Here is an 18095-nt window from a genome sequence, read left to right as displayed (position 1 = left end):
GCTCCTGGTTTTTGTCTCCAAGTTAAAGGAAGGTCAATAATTGTTTTAAAGCAAACAGTTGGGAATCTTGACCTCTGAGATTTGTGTGTGTCAGGAGTGACTTGTGAACCTGCAAATTGCTTCTTGTGTCAGAGAATTGGCAGTCTGCAAGGACATCCATGTCCCCACATGGGGAGCTGGAGCTGACAGAGGGAGCTCACCTGCACTCTCCCCAGATTCAAACCGCTCACCTACCGGTAACAAGAGTTTAACTCATTGTGACACCGGGAGCTCCTACTGCTGAGATTATTTTGGACTGCCACACCCATAATCCTTCATTGTTGGCCATAAAGGCTGGGGCTTTGAGGAGCTGGAAATTCCAAGGCTCCGAAGGGTTTCAAGTTCTCCCACTTCACCTGAGAGCCATCTTTCAGGCTGTACTGCAAATCTCAGTTGAACCGATGTGTTTGCATTGTAAGATCTGCCATTATACTCTTTACTCAGACTTTTCCTAGAAAATGTGAGGGCAATTCAAATCCTGATAGTATAAATTGGTTGGATGGTGCTGCATTTTCACAAAAGATTACTCCCAGCTTTTATTACAGCACCAGGAGTAACATGGTAAGAAAAACAGAGATCATTGACTTCAGTGGGACTTTTTGGACAAAAGGGTTACAGCTTCCTGCCCCGTAGGCTTGGCTAATGCATTCGATTGGTACACCATTGCCCCCAAAAAGCAGTTTCTTGAGAAAATCTTTTGTTCACCATGAGCATTCTACTTTTTGCTTCCAATTACTCAACCAGACTTTAGCTGAGGTCTCAATTCCTTCATGTTTTGGACCAATAGTGAGCACAATGAAAGCTATTACAAGGGGTATATTATTATGGCTGGACAGACATGGTGGCACCTCAGGAGAAACCGTTATGGAAGCAAAGTCCCAGGTCAATCCCTGGAAATGAAGCTAAACATTGAAACCAGTACTAAAGCAAATGGACCAAAAACAAAACAACAAAATCCCTCTTCCTGGGGATTTTTTTCTACCTGAAGAGTTTGACATTATGCCCAAGCTCATAAACGGTTTCAACTCAAATCCACTTCAAACGCAAGTAAGACTCTGTTATCTCCTTGGGTTTCTAAATGTTTTCTTGCTTATATAAACTATGAAAAGTTTCCTTTTTGCAAGAATGAGGATTAGAATGTTTTGATCTCAAAAGAGAAGAGAAAATGCAACTCGTATTCCAATTCCTTCCTTCCCAAAGACAAGGAAAGCTCACCTTGCAGTTGCAGGCTGTTCTGTAGAAGAGAGGTGAATGGGCCGAATCTGGACAAAGACATGGACATCTGGGATGGTGAACATGGTCTTTTCTGTTTCTTCATGCCCACTCGTTCTCCCTGAGAATGTTCCATGGAGAATCAAGGAAGAATTGTAAATGGAGTCATGTTGGTTTTGAGCAGTGGTTCCCAACCTTTTTTTGACCAGGGACCACTCTGACCAGGGAATGCTCTCCAACATTAGTACAAAAAGGGTTACAAATCAGTTTTGGTGAATTTTGGATTCAGTTTGGTTGTTTGGGGTGCCAATTCAGAAAATTGCACTGGATATACCATATCAGCTCTAGTTTCTGACACAGAACATATGCCATCCAGTAGTCACCATCTGCTCACCCACAGAAGACCATATTTAATAAGCCTCAGCACGATAACAGGGTTTCACAAGACTAGTTGCTCTTGTTGCAATGGTGTAGTAAGCGAGGCCACAGACCGTATTTTAGTTCTTGCGGACCAATGGTGGTCCGCAGACCACAAGTTGGGAACCACTGTTTTTGAGGAAAGGGAGAATAACTGGAGGACTGATCAGAGACCTCCTCCTTGAGATGAACCTCCTATCACAGAAAACAAAAACCTGGATCCAACTGATTAGATTTCTATTTATTCACATTCCTGGGCTGGGAATCTCCCTTTCCACATCCCAGCATGTACTTCTGAATGCAGAAGTGGCAATGGAAGGGACACTCTTTCCTCAAATAGCCAGCATTTAAGGGAGAAATCTTTGCTTTTCACATAAGCTTCCATTCACCTCTGCTTGCTTTATGCATGAGAGCACACACCTAACTGCAGGAGAGGCCAGCCTGCATTGACCACAGCAAACAAAACAACCAAGTGACACCATGATGGTTGTGTTTGTTTTAATACATCAGTGGAACACAAAAAAAAATAAAAAGGACATATGAGGAAGACAAAAGGAAAGGGGCCGGGCGGGGAGGGGACTCGGGGGGGGGGCATGTACAGAAACGAAGAAGCCGTCTTCTTCCTTGGGCTTCCGGTCTTGACATATTTCCCCCCAGAGAGACCTGTGATGATGTGCCAGCCATTTGGAGGACTGCTTTGGAAAAGGTCCAGCCAGGATTGAAGCGGGAGCAAGGGCAGCAGTGGCTAGAGAACTCTTCTGTGTGCCATGGCTGTGTGGAACAATCCAGTTCATGATCTAAGCCACAGACCTTGAAGAAGAGGAGAGGCACAAGAGCCAGCCAGACGTTTCCTGGAGGCCAGTCCTTTGTGCCTGCTTACTCACCTATCCTACTTCAATGCGTAAGGAAGCGGAGATCTGGCCCATAGATGCGGCAGAAGGGTGCCGCTTCTGACTACATGCCCAAAAGGTCCAACAGAAATGTGTCCCGCTTCACTTGCAATTATGAAGCTAGTGGGAAATGGAGGAGAGTGGTCTCGAAACTCCTTGGGGGCTGGGTGGTATTACTTGCAAAGATTTTGGTTTGTTGTTAAATACAGAGCAATACTCATAAACCACACATGCACACAGTGAAGTTATGAAGTGGTGCAACTAATATGACCCAGGATTTTACTACTTCCTTGCTTGAGTGAGGCCAGGCCTGAGTTCTCCCACCTGCTGGGTTGTCCAAGCGCAGAAGTGCAAATGAAGGACTGATATCCCTTCACTGTCAAAGTCACTCCTTTAGAATGAATTATCAATTAATGGAATGATTACTGCTTTCCTCTGATGACAAAGAGACTCTAATAAACACTCTAATCTGCTCCCTTTCCCCATTGCTTCTCCCTTTGTTTGTTTGAATGTGAGCAGCTCTGGCATGAAACTAGATATCAGGCCTCACTGGGATCTGCAAAGTTCCTGCAAGCATCAGAGGGACACCACTGACTCCTCAGCTACTAACAAGAGAAGCGGACAAAGGGGCGAGGCTTCGCAAAGGAGCCATGCCTGGTCACGATCAACTCTCCCTGCAAGTTCAGCTTCAGCCAGGAGGAGCGGGCATTGCAGGAAGCAGCAGCGAAGGCAGAAGCAGGACTTGCACAAGAGGCAAGCTGGGTAGTTTTTCCTCACAAGCACAAAGAGGAGAGCCACACAGCCCGATGGGGCTCCACAATGGCAGCAATGTGTCCTGGATGAAGGAAGGGGCCTTCCTGCTTCCATCAGGATCAGGTGTTATTCTGTTTGCTGGGCATTAGCTGCATCCTGTAAGCCAGGTGTACAAAGCCACAGCCTTCCAGGTGCCACTGGACTGCCACTCCCATCAACCCCAGACAGCACAGCCAATGATGCAAGATTGATAGGAGCTGCAGTCTAACAACATCTGGAGAGCCAGTCACCCAGTCCTGCCGTAAGAGGAAACCAGGAATTCTGGGAGGGGACTGGATCGTTCACGTTGCTACTGCCAACCTCAAGAGGGTAGGAAGCAAGTCAACCAAGTCCACACAAGGAGGGAGATGCCAGAATATGGGAAGCAACAATAGCTATTTGCTGGAAGAAAAAGAAAGGGAATTAAGCTCTTGTATCGGAGGCTGATATTGGAGGGGAGGTTTAAGAGAACATTTGCTGTTCAACAGCCAACCCCATTGGTAGAAATGAGGTGGGGGCCCAACTCCTGTTGAAAGGGGGAGGCAGGCGCGAGAACTTGGAACAATGCCAGCCACCAGGGCTAAGAGGAGCTGCTACGCTCGGCAGACTGAACAGATGGAGAGGTGGCTGAAAGACAGGCTGCGCTCGGATGCATAAAGGGAGCAAAGCCGCTCGATATGAATCAGAAACCAGTGCAAGGAGGGGCTCTGGAGGAGGTCCAAAACAGCAGCCTGGAGCCAGACAAACCACTGGGGCAGATTCTGAGGGCCAGATGTCCAAAAGATAGATTGCTGTACGCTCGCTCACTGGTCAAGATGGACACAGCAGGCTGAAGACAAGGGGAGCAGAGAGGAAGGTGGAAGAAGAAACAAAAGGTTTGCTTGAAAAGAAAAACAACACAAACCACACACAACGTTGCATTGAGTCCTGCAGAGGCAGTTGGGGAGGGCTTCCACCGCACTAGCCCCGACTAAGAGCACAACCTGTGAGTTGTGTGTGCGCCAAACAGTGCAGGGAAGGAGTCAGCCCCAAGGTGTACTGGGGGATAGCGGAGGACCATCCCTTTGCTCCCCCTCCCTGTCAGCACACGCTCCCTTGGCCCTGGCAGCCTGATTGGACTTCAGAGCAAAGGTTTAAAGGACAGAGCTCAGTGGAATAGATGCCCAGAAAGGCCCCTGCCTCCAAAGCCTCCAGAAAGCCAACCAGTGACTTGAAGGCAGGGCTCTGATCTTGCCGTTGCCCCTCGGCCAATTCCAGTGGATTGTGGGCCGCAGAGGAAGGAGGCAGGGCACTGGGGGCAGGGGTGGTTTTGGGTGGGTCAAATGGCAAGCTCATCAGGGAGTTCGGCTACTGCTGAGATTCTCCCTGCCAATACTGTAACAGTCTCCTAACACCTGTGTTTTGAAGCCTTTGGCTATCACCCAGTTAATTTCACAGCAACCATTTTTTTTCTGAAGTGGAAAAGGGAAGAAAGGGGAAAAATGGAGAGAGCAGAAAAAAAAGAAATCAAGATGACCATAAAGACTCATTTGAACGGAGGCAGCCATGTTTGGGGTCTCAGCTGTACCTTAAAGCCGCTCTGTACCACCGTCCTGTGCAGAGAAGGGAGGTGTTGCCCCTTCGCTTGGCACAGGAAGGGCACAGAGGAAGGGGGAAGGCCAGAGGAGGGAAACTGGCTGAGTGGAGGGAGCTGCCATGGCTTTCCATTGTTGTTGTTGTTGCTGTCGCCAGGTGAAGGGTGAAAGGTCGTTGGTGGCTGCCCCCATCTCCTCTCCCTGCATCAGTCTTGAGGAGTTCCATTCAAATCCTGGGCAGGACTTTCTCCATGAATTCTTTCACAGCCAACATTTCCTGCACGGATTGAAAGGAGGATGGTTGTATTGGCCTGAGGTTACAACAAACCCTGAAAGCATTCTCTCCTCTTTTTAGAGGTCAAACAAGACCCAAAACCTTCATCATCAGACCATTAACTTCAGGGGTTCATTTGGAAAAGAGCCCCCATGTCCACACACAAATGCACCTGTGCCCCAATGCTAAAAATGGAAACCAACTCAGGTGAAACTGAAGAGATTTTGATAGCCACTGACTGACCTGAGGGCAGGAGCTGTGCATCACTCCTGGGTAGGTTCTAAACTGGATCTTGCTAGGGGTCACCATACACTTCAGCTTCTCAGCGGTCAGGGCTCCAAAGCGTACTGGAATCATGGGGTCCATCTCCCCATGGCACTGCAGGATGGGAGTGTCTTTGTTCATGCTGTTACTTGCCGCCTGCAAGAAAGGAAGAAATAAAGAGTAGCAATAGGGCAATGCTTCTCAACCTTCCTAATGCCTCCTCCCCAAATACAGTTTCTCGTGTTGTGGTGATCCCCAACTATAACATTATTTTCGTTGCTACTTCATAACTGTCATTTTGCTACTGTTATGAATCATCATGTAAATATCTGATGTGCAGGATATATTTTCATTCACTGGACCAAATTTGGCACAAGTACCCGGTATGCTCAAAATCTGAATACTGGTGGAGTTTTGGGGTGTGTGTGTGTGTGTGTGTGGGGGGGGGGGTTGATTTTGAAGTTTGGGAATTGAAGTTGCTGGGATTTAAAGTTAACCTACAATCAGAGAGCATTCTGAACTCCACCAGTGATAGAATTCGGCCACACTTGGCACACAGAACTCTCATGACCAACAGAAAATACTGGAAAGATTTGGTGGGCATGACCTTGAGTTTTGGAGTTGTAGTTCACCTACAACCAGAGAGCACTGTAAATTAAACCAATGATAGATCTGGACCAAACTTGGCACAAATACTCAACATGCCCAAATGTGAACACTGATGGAGTTCAGGAAAATAGACCTTGACATTTGGAAGTTGTAGTTGCTGGGATTTATAGTTCACCTACAACCAAAAAGCCCCTTGAACCCCACCAACAATAGAATTGGGCCAAACTTACCCCTGCCTAATAATAATAATAATAATAATAATAATAATAATAATACTTTATTTATACCCCACCACCATCTCCCCAAGGGACTCGGAGCGGCACATCGATAAAAACAAGCAATAAGCAAAATTAACAATACAATTAATATAACTCACACATAGACAATAACACACAATGATTTAAAAACCTATGGCGGGGCCAGATGTAATAGTTAAAACTTTAAAAATAAATGCTGGACATGAACAGAGGATGTATCTAGTAGGAGGGTTTTAAACCAAAAGTAGACAGCAACCCAATGGGCAATTAAAGTGCTTCTCAGGATATTTTGCAGGTGATTGTTTCCTGCCTTGATGGGACTCATTGGTGTGAGCTTCCCTTCAGTCTCACATACTCCCCCTTGCCTGCACATGGACACCACACTGCCAAGCACACTTGCTCTCCCCTCCCCGCTTGAAGTCTCAGAAACAGCCCTCCCCTTGGCTGAGAGGCCAACTGAAAGGCTGGCCAATCACAGTGGAGGATGGTTTTTGGTGGGAGGATTCGCCATCTGTTTCCAAAAAGGAAGAGGACAGGTGGAGAGCTCTTCAGCCTTCTTTGCCAAAGGTGTCCCTAAGACCTTCAGAAATATATGTTTTCTGGTGGTCTTTGGCAACCCCTCTGAAACCCCCTTGCGACCCCCCCCCCCCGAGGCCCCGAACCCTAGGTTGAGAAACGCTGCAATAGGGCATGAGAACCAAGATGTGACCGATCAAGGTAGAACTGCAAGAGTGATGCACTGCATTGCATTCTGGGAGAGATGACATCCTGGAAATTAGCCCTTCTATCAGATAGTCATTTTCCGATTTTGGAAGAGCACATCTCTTGCCCCACCTCACTGAGAGGGCAATTTAGGAAGAAAGGATGCCATGGTACCTGAGGGAAGGTCTTGTGCAGGGGGAGCCAGCAGCTGAGGCCCACAATGCCGGCCAGTTGATGTTGGCAAGTGAGCGCCGTGTAGAGGGACAGTGCACCACCCTGGAAAAGCAAAAAGATGAGAGCAGGTCAGGGGCTGCTCCAAGGTGCCCTCCATCCAAGGAGAGTCACACACTGCTTCAGCCCAAGCTGCCCTCCCTCCTCTCCCTGCCACGTACAAAACAACAGTGCTTTCTGGTTCTTCAAAGAGATAGCTTGTGTTGAATGCATCTACTTGGCAGAGGACAACCTTCCCAAACACAAGGACAGGACACCCTCACCAATATACTGCTTGACTTGCAAAAATAGCGAGAATTCTACCACTGGAACAAATGACATTTCAGAAATATTTAAAATTAACTAGGTATTTTAATTACAAACATGTGAGTCAGGCACTAAAAGGGTTAAATGGATGCAATGATTCATCAAAAGCTGCAGTTCTATATAAGCAGGTGTGCCTGTAGCTTAGGAGCCATCAGTCTGAGGTAAACCTCAGTGGGAGAAAGGTCTCAGTTTGTGAGAAGGCCTCACAGTGTGAGGTAGGCCTTAGTCTATGAGAAGGCCGAGTGTGAGGAGGTTTGGTGTGGGAAGCTTCGGTGAAAGAAGCTCCAGGATGAAGGCCTTGTGTGTAAAGCCACATGTGTAAAGCTCCAGTATAAAGGCTGCTGTGTGTAAAATGCTACTGTGTGAAGCTCCAGTATAAGTTTGTTATGAGAGGAGGCTCTGTGAGAGCAAAGCTGTTTATCTGCATGAGAAAGAAGCCAAGCATGGAAACAAAGAAGGAAGTATAAAGGACTTTATGTGTGTTGTGGAAATCTTGTTATTGCAAATAGTGCAATTATATTATTTTACTACAAAGAAAAGCCTCCTATGGAAAATATAACATTGGTCTGTGTGTTTTTTGTTGTTTTTATCACCTTGGGCTACTGGTGCTGGGTCACGTAGCTGCTGATAAGTTACTCTGCTGTGCATTCATGGGGAGGGTCTTTTGTAAATAGGCCCACTCGCCGAATATGACATGCATATGTATAAAATCTTCTACCAAACAGAAAGGAGTGAGGAGGCTAATTTGTGTCCAAAGTCTTGTCCTGCATTTACCAACTAGTCTCTAGCTCTCAAATTCTGTGCTCAGGGTCCAAAACTCTATTTCCTCCAAAACTCTATTTCCTCCAGCCATAAAGGCTTCAAACATGTTTGACAGAAGGAAAAGTCAAACCACAGATTCAAAGGCCACATAATGCACCAGATTATGAAACAATAATAATAATAATAATCTTTCAGTTCTTGTGGGTTTTTTCGGGCTATATGGCCATGTTCTAGAGGCATTTCTCCTGACGTTTCACCTGCATCTATGGCAAGCATCCTCAGGACCTCACCTCTGAGGATGGTTGCCATAGATGCAGGCGAAACGTCAGGAGAAATGCCTCTAGAACATGGCCATATAGCCCGAAAAAACCCACAAGAACTGAGTGATTCCAGCCATGAAAGCCTTCGACAATACAATAATAATCTTTATTTATACCCCGCCCCACCTCCCAACAAGGGACATAGTGCTGTGAGGTCTTCAACTGGGATGCTTCCTCCGTGGTCTTAGAAGGGCTGCTCATAATCCAACACAAGGGCATCACCTTGCCTATCCACTGCAAAGACAGTGGTGGCAGCATCTACCTTTGCATGTGCCACAAATGCTGAAGTCCCACTCTCCTAATGCTGTTGTTCATACACAAGTATACAAAGCCAGGGACAGCCCCTTTCAAGCAAAACACTGTCTGTCAGCTCCCCCCTCACCTGTGAAAAGCCCCCCAAGATGATGCGGTTGGCTGGGATGCCGTTCTTTATTTCGTGCTCGATGACTGCTTTAACTGAAAGAGAGGAGAAGTTGTTCACTGGGGCAGTCTCACAGGCCTTACATACTTGGTGCTAAATGCAATGCAGTCGGGTGCAATAAATTATGAAAACAAACACAGTTGACCCTGATTCTCTGCCATGTTTTCTGAAAAGCTTGTTTTTTTAAAACCTCTGCAAGGCCTGCGGGGCAGGGATCAAGGAGAAAAGACTGGCACATGAAAGGAGGTGGTGGTGTAACAGCAAGGAACAGAGAGCATTGGAGCCTTCCTCCTGCATCTGATCAACTCTGCCATATCAAGACTGATGCTGTCCCAGTGTGAGCCATGGCACTCTGAGATTTGTGGCAACAAATCAACATAGCTGCTGTGCTAAATCTGCACCTTGCTCACAACCTTTCATAGAATCATAGAGTTGGAAGGGACCCCAGGGGTCATCTAGTCAAAGCCCACCCGACAGATAACCATCCAGCCTCTGCTTGAAAGCCTCCAAAGAAAGAACCTCTACTGGACTCCAAAGCAGTGAGTTCCACTGTTGAAAAGATCTTCTTACTGTCAACTGCTTTGAGTCCCCCCAGGGGTGAGAAAGGCGGTATATAAATGCTGTAAATAATCTATATAAATAAAAATGTAATGTTCATTTGTGGGATTAACAGAAATAAAAAACCAGTGGGTGACCTGACACCAAATTTGGACAGCATACACCTAACAACCCAATGTATGTCCTTCACTCAAAAATTGTTGATTTTGTCATTTGGGAGTTGTAGTTCCTGGGATTTATAGTTCACCTACAATCAAAGAGCATTCTGAACTCCACCAATGATGGAACTGAACCAAAGGTAACACATAGGTCTCCCATGACCATCAGAAAAGACTAGAAGGGTTTGATGGGCATTGACCTTGAGTTTGGGAGTTGTAGTTCAGCTACACTCAGAGAGCACTCTGGACTCAAACAATGATGGATCTGGACCAAACTTGGCACAAATATTCCATATGCCCAAATATGAACACAGATGGAGTTTGGGTAAAATAGTCCTTGACATTTGGGAGTTGTAGTTACTGGGATTTATAGTTCACCTACAATCAAAGAGCAATCTGAACCCCACAAACGACATAATTGGGGCAAATCTCCCACACAGAACCCCCATGACCAACAGAAAATATTTAAGGCCATCCAGTCCAACTCTCTTCACCAGGGCAAGAAAATCTAATCAAAGCCCTCCTGACAAAGAGCCATCCGGCCATATAGATAGATAGATATGATTCACACACACACAGATATATCACAGATTTGAAAGGGACCCCTAAAGAAGGACAATGATATGTTGCATATTCCAGAGTAGGCAAACCAGACACTCTCCACATCAACACTGACAAAGAAACAACAAGAAATACTGTTTACCCACAAGCATAAAGAAATCACATAGATTAGAAACCATTGCTTTATTTTCCAGAGCACCAGACTGGGCCACAGCAACGTGTGGCAGGGGACGGATAGTAAATAATAATAACGTAATGTTCAGGTTGAATCTCCTTTCCTGTCATTTGAACCCATGGCTCCACTGTGGCCTAGTCTCCAGGACAGCAGAAAACAAGCGTGCTCCTCTTCCTTAAGACATCCTTTCAAGTGAGAACCTATGCTCAGCCTTCCAGTTCAGAGCCACAGTGTCGCACCAGCTCCAGAAACAGCCATTCTAAGCCTTGCAAGCTGAACAGACTGCACCTTCGCTCAATGTGACTGAAAGCAGGCAGTGTGATGGTGTCAGGCGTTTGCATGTCAGCAGGTGAGCCCTGGGAGCACATACTCCTTCTTCACCTCCTTCCCACTGAAATGACTTCTTTCCTTGTTTATCCTGCTACCACTGATTTCCATTTCTGTGTGACATTGGAACTACTATTGGTGTCAGGGCATATCAGAACTATGGTTAACACTCACAAGAAGCAAATAATATTTTTAGAGGCAACAGAAGGTAGGAAGTTCTGGAGGCAGCTCATGATATGCCAAAGAGAGGGGGCCAACCTGACTCTCAACCAAGCTGAAACATCTCAGATTGATGCTTTCATGCCTTCAGGGTGTTAACTCTCCCTGACCAACTCCCTGGCTTTACTTCCTTTGCAAGTTCAGAGCTGAATGAAAAAGGAAACTCATCAGTTCTGCCAAATTATCAAATGCTGGCACAGCTATGATTTGAAGAAATATAGGCCAACCCCCAAACAGTCAAGTATTTCTTACTGTTGTCAGCAGCTTTTTTAATCCCAGTTTCATCTTCGGGTGCATCTGGACTGAGGCCCATTAAATCAAACCTGGAAGGAAAAGAAAAAGGAGAAAAGTCATGTACAAGATCATACCAGCCTCGATTATGAAAGAATCATAGCATTAGTTGTATGAGAGGTCCAGCTACATCGTTGGAAAAGCCAAACGAGACTTCTTCCTCACGTTTTCTGGAACCTCCCACTTTGAGCCCCATTCAGGAGGGAAGAAGGCTACACTGGCCAACATATAGAATCATAGACCTCATGGGCCATCCAGTCCAACCTTATTCTGCCAAGAAGCAGGAAAATCGCATTCAAAGCACCCTCAACAGATGGCCATCCAGCCTCTGTTTAAAAGCCTCCAAAGAAGGAGCCTCCACCACACTCCAGGGCAGAGAGTTCCACTGTTGAGCAACTCTCACAGTCAGGAAGATCTTCCCAATCTTCAGGTGGAATCTCCTTTCCTGTATTTTGTAGCCATAACCTAGTCTCCAGGGCAGCAGAAAACAAGCTTGCTCCCTCCTCCCTATGACTTCCCCTCACATCTTTATCCATGGCCCTCATGTCTCCTCTTAGCCTTCTCTTCTTCAGGCTAAGCTGCTCCTCATAGGGCTTGTTCTCCAGGCCCTTGAACATTTGATTCACCCTCTTCTGGACACATTCCAGCTTGTCAACATCTCCCTTCAATTGCGGTGGCCAGAACTGGACACAGAATGATTCCAGGTGTGGTCTGATTAAGGCAGAATAGAGGGGTAGTATGGCCTCCCTGGATCTAGACACTAGACTCCTATTGATGCAGGCCAAAATCTCGTTGGCCTTTTTAACCACTGCATGACATTGTTGGCTCATGTTTAACTTGTTGTCCACAAGGACTCCAAGATCTTTTTCACACATACTGCTGTTGAGCCAAGCATTGTCTCCTATTCTGTCTCTTTGCATTTCATTTTTTTCTGCCTAAGTGGATTATCTTGCATTTGTCTCTGTTGAACTTCATTTGGTTAATTTTTGGCAATCATCTCTCTAATCTGTTAAGATGGTTTTGAATTCTGCTCCTGTCTTTGGGAGTATTGTCTCTCCTTCCCAATTTGGTATCGTCTGCAAACTTGATGATCATGCCTTCTAACCCTTCATCTAAGTAATAAAAAAGATGTTGAACAGAACTGAACCCTGCTGATGCCACTCCGCTCGTCACTTCTTTCCAGGATGAAGAGGAAGCATTGGTGAGCACCTTCTGGGCTTGTGCACTGAACCAATTACAGAGCCACCTAACCATAGTTTTGCCCAGTCCACCTTTGACTAATTTGTTTGCCAGGTCATGGGGAACCTTGTTGAAGGCCTTACTGAAATCCAGATCACATGCCTATCCCTATTTAAAAGGCCCAGACTCTCTCTTCAGCAAGGTTAAATGGATACTCCAACCCTAACAGGCATATCCATGGCATGTGCTCTGTGTAATATGTCCCAGACAACTCACTCTTGTCAAACATGATCTAAAGACCTGTGGCTTTTTCTTTGCCCCTAACACCCTATTGTTTTTTTCATGCATATCTTTTCTCATGGATGCTGCAGTTCCATGTCCAATGGCTATATTCTACAGAGGTGCAGAATAGGCAAAGTCAGCCTGTTGCAGAAAACACCATGTACCTGATGATGATTCAAGAACTATTTTAAGGGTTTTATACTAACCAGGATGGCATGACCATCTTCATGTTGAGGGTGACTGGGATCCTGGGCCTACGGAGGAAGAGGGAAAGCAAGCTTTAAAAATCCAACATTTTATTTATTTATTTATTTCAAATATTTGTACCCTGCCCTTCTCTACTCCCGAAGGGGGACTCAGGGCAGCTTACAGCTGGTAACACTTTGATGCCTCCTATATACACACAAATAAAATAGCAATTACAAAATAGATAAAACATTAATATAAATTAAAACCATTTAAAATAGTGCAAATTCAATTAATTGGCCAAATTGAAATCTGAGTTCTACAATCAACAACTTGGTCCGAAGCCTGTCCATAGTCCATTTACCACAGCATTGTCATCATTATAAACCAACAGGGCTTCAAACCACAAGGCTCCTAAAAGACCTCAGAAAGCTGCACTCACCCAGTCTCCCAAAATAACACCACCTTTTAAAAACATATTAAAATGGAGATTGGAAAACTGTGGACTAAATCAATTATGTAACGCAAGCCCTTAAGTACTGGATACAGAGCCAGAACTCAAGGAAGGTTATCTTTTTTTGAGCCACCACTCCCAGAATCTCCAACGACAAAACAGGAGGCACCACGCTTTCCCCAGACACAGCCTGCTCTACTGGCCTACCTCCATCTCCATTCTCTTGGAGAAGGGAGTGTTGGGGTGGTGGCCTAGCAGGTCCGCTGGAGACAAAGGCTTTTGGGGATGGAGGAGATCCTAGTGCTTTTGCTGGAGGGTTGCTGAGTAACTGGAGGACATGTTTGCCCTGGATGAGAGGCTTAGGGGCCTGCATCAAGAGGGCTTTGGTATTAGCAGAAACAGAAAGGTGAAGCTCAAATCAAGCAGGACAACAGTGGATTGCCCTGATTCGGAAAGGGCCTGCCCCAGAAGACGTTACACAGAGAGGCCTGCTCTCTAAGATAAAGAGAGGGGGAAAAGGAGAGTTCAAGCTACTGGGATGATAGTGAAGCCAGTTCATATCACAGCCCTGTGGCTCTTTTGTAAAGACTTTCCAGTGTCTGCAAACAGGATCACAAACAGTAGGTGATACCAGAAAGTGCTTTCTGGTTCTTCAAAGAGAATGAATTTCTGAAGCCATTCTGAAATAGGACATTATACAGCATGGGTCTTCAAACATTTTAAACAGAGGGCCAGGTCACAGTTCCTCAAACTGTTGGAGGGCCGGATTATAATTTGAAAAAAAACATGAATGAATTCCTATGCTCATGGCACATATCTTATTTGTAGTGCAAAAAACACTATAAAACAATACTATAATTAAAATGAAGAACAATTTTAACAAATATAAATTTATTAGTATTTTAATGGGAAGTGTGGGCCTGATTTTGGCTGATGAAATAGGATTGTTGTTGTGTGCTTTGAAGTCGTTTCAGACGTAGGTTGACCCTGAGCGAGGGACGGGTAAATGACCCTGGAGGGCTGTATCTGGCCCCCGGGCCTTAGTTTGAGGACCCCTGTTATACAGAGTGAGGCAGCATAACTTCATTTTTTCAAAACTTAATAAACCCCATTGTATGAATCAGAATGTTTTTAATAATGTAGACACATATTTAAAGTTTTGTTTTAAGTAGGTTTGAAGATCAAATTAGGTAGGTGACGTTCCCCATTTTCCATTCTCCATACACTGAGTAAACCGATTTCTGGCGTTTGTCATGACTCTTGCCAGCATAGCAGACGTTATGTTGGCAATTTCTTCCTGGATGTTGGTCTTCAAATCTTGTAGGGTCCTTGGATGGTTCACATAAACATGGGATTTCAAAAAACCCCATAGGAAAAAAAATCACAAGGGGCCAAATCTGGAGAGCAGGCCGGCCACTCCAAATCCACTCGAAAAGTAGGCCTCGACGGCAAAAGCATGCTCCTCACTGTTCCAACACATGATGGCGACTGAACTGTGTCAGGACAAAACTTTATACTCCTGCCTCTCGAACAAGGCCACTAGCGCTCCGCTACGTCTTCAACCAACTGAATGGCGCGCATTTTTAAAAAGGAAGTTATGCTGCCTCACCCTGCACCTTCTTGGTTCTAGATTTTTTACTCCTGGTACACAGGCTTCCTCCTTGCTGCTGCCAGCTGAGTATATTATGGGAGGTGTTGGGAACTGAGATATTAAACATGAGGTGGAATATTTCTTTAGGCATGTGGATGGCGAGCCACAACTTCTGGGCTCCTTCCAGCTTCATGAATGGAAAATGCCACAATCATATCACCGACGGTTCTCTGCCAAGAGCAAAATTTCTCTGACAAACCGCAAACCGCTGTATCTCCTAAAAATGTCACACTCCCTCTGAGCCTGGGAGTAGCGTACGATATGGAAAGCTGCAAATCCCTAGTGGGCAATGCTGTCAAAATGCTGACAGTCCACTTTGCATGAGTGAACAGAATGGGATTTAAAAACCCTCCTTGGGTGGAATCAGCACTGCGGAGCAGGCTGAGGACTGCTAAAGGGAAGGCGACTCTGGCAAAAAAAGAATGGAGTAAAGTAGGAGGAATCCTAAGGAAGGAAAAGTGAGGATAAAGGCTTAAAAAGGGCAAGACCCACAGTTCAATTTTAACTGGCTAATGCAGTAGTATCCCGATTCAGAAATACTTTTTCTGAAGAGGCACCAACTGGCAGGCTTTCATGTTGCTTAGGTGTTATAAAAGGCTGAACTGTCTCATAAGCTTACAATTGCTTTTTGTTTTGCTTGATACCATTTTTATTTTAATATTACTCGTGATATTACCCTGCCCTGGAGTCCAAGGGGAAAGGGGTAATTTAGAAATGTTTCAGGTATAATAAAGCCTCCAGTCTAGCACTAAATGAAGGAGAGACTTACGCATGAGGGCAGATGTACTTCACATAAGGGAGCCGGATGGAGGACAGGGCTTCAGCCCAACTGTGCCTGGAGTTGGAGAGAGGATACGGATCAGTATTTGCATGACACAGCACGTCATGAAGCCCTCCTCACTGCCCATCTTTATTGGAAAGGTATGCAAAACATGCCCACAGCTGCTAAACTTGGCAATGGCATATGCCTAAAAATCTTTCTCTGTAATACTTGCTGTTTTAAGGAGTACAGAAGCATCTGTATTAGTTACTCTTCCTGAATATAAAATCTGCAGGCTACTCAGAAGCAACCTGTGTTCAAAGCAGTGCTGTGCAAGGCACCTTCCCAGATGCCTTCCAATGTGACACCATATTTTAGATTGGCAACTTATGGCCTCTCCCTCTCAGTAGATTCTCACTGTTAAATCCTATCCTGCAGTCGTCTTCCTCCTCACACCACACAGTTCTCTAATGCTTCCCAATAGAATACCTATTTTCAGTGTGCATTGCTCAGTCTTTCCTCAGTATTCCCCCTCTCCGTATCCCTTCATGCATCAGATGAAACCTCCCAATACTCACCCTGTGTCTCCAAGCCCATGTAAAAAAATGACCTGTGAAGTCAAGCAGAAAAAAAATCCATTAGCCAGCACAGTGACTGAATCCCAAGTGGGTGAATCCCAAGAAGCAGCAGGGCCAATTAGTTGCAAGAATAAATAAGGCAGATTATGCAGGAAGGTGAAAAGCAAGAAGAATCCAACTGCAGGTAAGACGGGGAATATGAATGTCACACACACACAAATTGGGCCCCACTGCAATGAGAGAATATCCACCTCCTTGGAGGAGGAAAAAAACATGACTGACAAAGGCAAAACTAAGTCACCATGACTAACCAGCACTGGGCTACTTTGTCCCTAAAGGTGCATGGCCTCCCCACACCTGAGACACTCCAGACTGCAGGCCAAGGCTATCCCTATCTGCAAGTAGTTCAAACTGTTTGTTTTTTCCTTCTAAAAGGCCATAACAACACAGCTTCAAAAGAACAACAGTGTTCTGATACTGCTTTGATATTTTTTGAATAAATTAGATAAGCAGAACTGGTTGTAGAGATCTTTTGGGAGGATAAAGGGATCTTTGGAACCCAGCAAGAGCTCCAAGGTGATTTCAAAGGCTGGGGAATTGGTGGCCTGCAGATCTCTATGCTCCCTTCCCCAGCTACTAAATGCTGTGCATTCAGATATGAAAATAGCGTATGTTCAAACTTATAAGTTGCAAAAAGTTGGATTTTGTTAGAGGCCCCATTTCAGAAGACCACAATTATGGAGAAATGCAAACAAGAACTCTGGGATATGAATCCCTGCTCAGCTACGGAAATCCTTGGGCACATCATACTCTCTCAGCCTCAGTACAAGCTGGTAAATGAACCTGAACCTCCTCTGAAGAAACCCTGGAGGGAAAACTCTGTGACAGGTTCACCTTAGAAAACAGCAACAACAATCAGGGGCATGAGATCCACCATGAAAGAGATGGATACAGGGACAGACCATTTCCTTCCTCCTTGGACTGAAATCAGTTCTTCTTGATCACCAAACCCACATAAAACCACCATCTAGAAGTGTTAGCTGTGTTTTGCCTTCCCGTGGCTATTGTCAAATGTGTTTTTCAGCCTTTCTGAAGAAAACAGAGCTGTTCCTTAGTCATTTCATGAAAGCCATTCAGGTGTGGGTTGAAATATCTGCAACATCCGCCTCATGTGTCTCGGTAGCAGATGCTCACATTGTCAAACCAGCAATCTTTAGGCCCTCATTCTGGGAAGATTAGCATCACACCACCAGTTACCTCAGGTTTTAATCTGATTTAACTTCAATATGAGATTCCCCTGACCAGGTGCCATCCAGAGGTGTTAGCTGTGTGTGGATTATGAGAGTAGTAGCTCAATGCATCTGGAGGCAACCAGCTTTGAGGAAGATTGCTCAAGGTGTTCGGAGGGGGGGGGGTGTCTATGACTGACAGAGAGACATTTCTAAGGGGGTCCATTTATAAGAGAACTTAATCCAGAGTGAATGGCTGTAGCTGCTTCACAGCACACTCCTGTAACCAAAGAAAATGCAAGTTCCAAGGCCTCACGGCCGCAGAAATACAAACCTACACATCTTTCACCTTGATCCACCCCACTCTTCAGTCCCAAAATCCAATGTCAGAAAAGCTGCACAATTTGGGGCCAAATT

General features: G+C 45.4%; 1 protein-coding gene across 1 annotated transcript in view; it reads right to left on the bottom strand.

Moving 5' to 3' along the window:
- Positions 1 to 1888: 1888 nt before the first annotated feature.
- Positions 1889 to 18095, bottom strand: part of LYPLA2 (lysophospholipase 2) — a 33992-nt gene continuing 17785 nt past the window's right edge. The window contains exons 3-10 of the mRNA XM_060784263.2: positions 16450 to 16481; positions 15881 to 15946; positions 13027 to 13074; positions 11321 to 11391; positions 9032 to 9105; positions 7205 to 7306; positions 5442 to 5618; positions 1889 to 5201 (exon numbers count right to left, since the gene is read on the bottom strand). Coding sequence (XP_060640246.1) covers positions 5151 to 5201; positions 5442 to 5618; positions 7205 to 7306; positions 9032 to 9105; positions 11321 to 11391; positions 13027 to 13074; positions 15881 to 15946; positions 16450 to 16481 — 621 coding nt within the window. The 3' untranslated portion in view covers positions 1889 to 5150. The remainder of the gene's footprint in view (positions 5202 to 5441; positions 5619 to 7204; positions 7307 to 9031; positions 9106 to 11320; positions 11392 to 13026; positions 13075 to 15880; positions 15947 to 16449; positions 16482 to 18095) is intronic.

The sequence above is a fragment of the Anolis sagrei genome, chromosome X, assembly GCF_037176765.1.
Source record: "Anolis sagrei isolate rAnoSag1 chromosome X, rAnoSag1.mat, whole genome shotgun sequence".
NCBI classification, from domain to species: domain Eukaryota; kingdom Metazoa; phylum Chordata; class Lepidosauria; order Squamata; family Dactyloidae; genus Anolis; species Anolis sagrei.
Note: the sequence above shows the minus strand (reverse complement) of the source record. Positions and strands in the feature narration are given on the sequence as shown.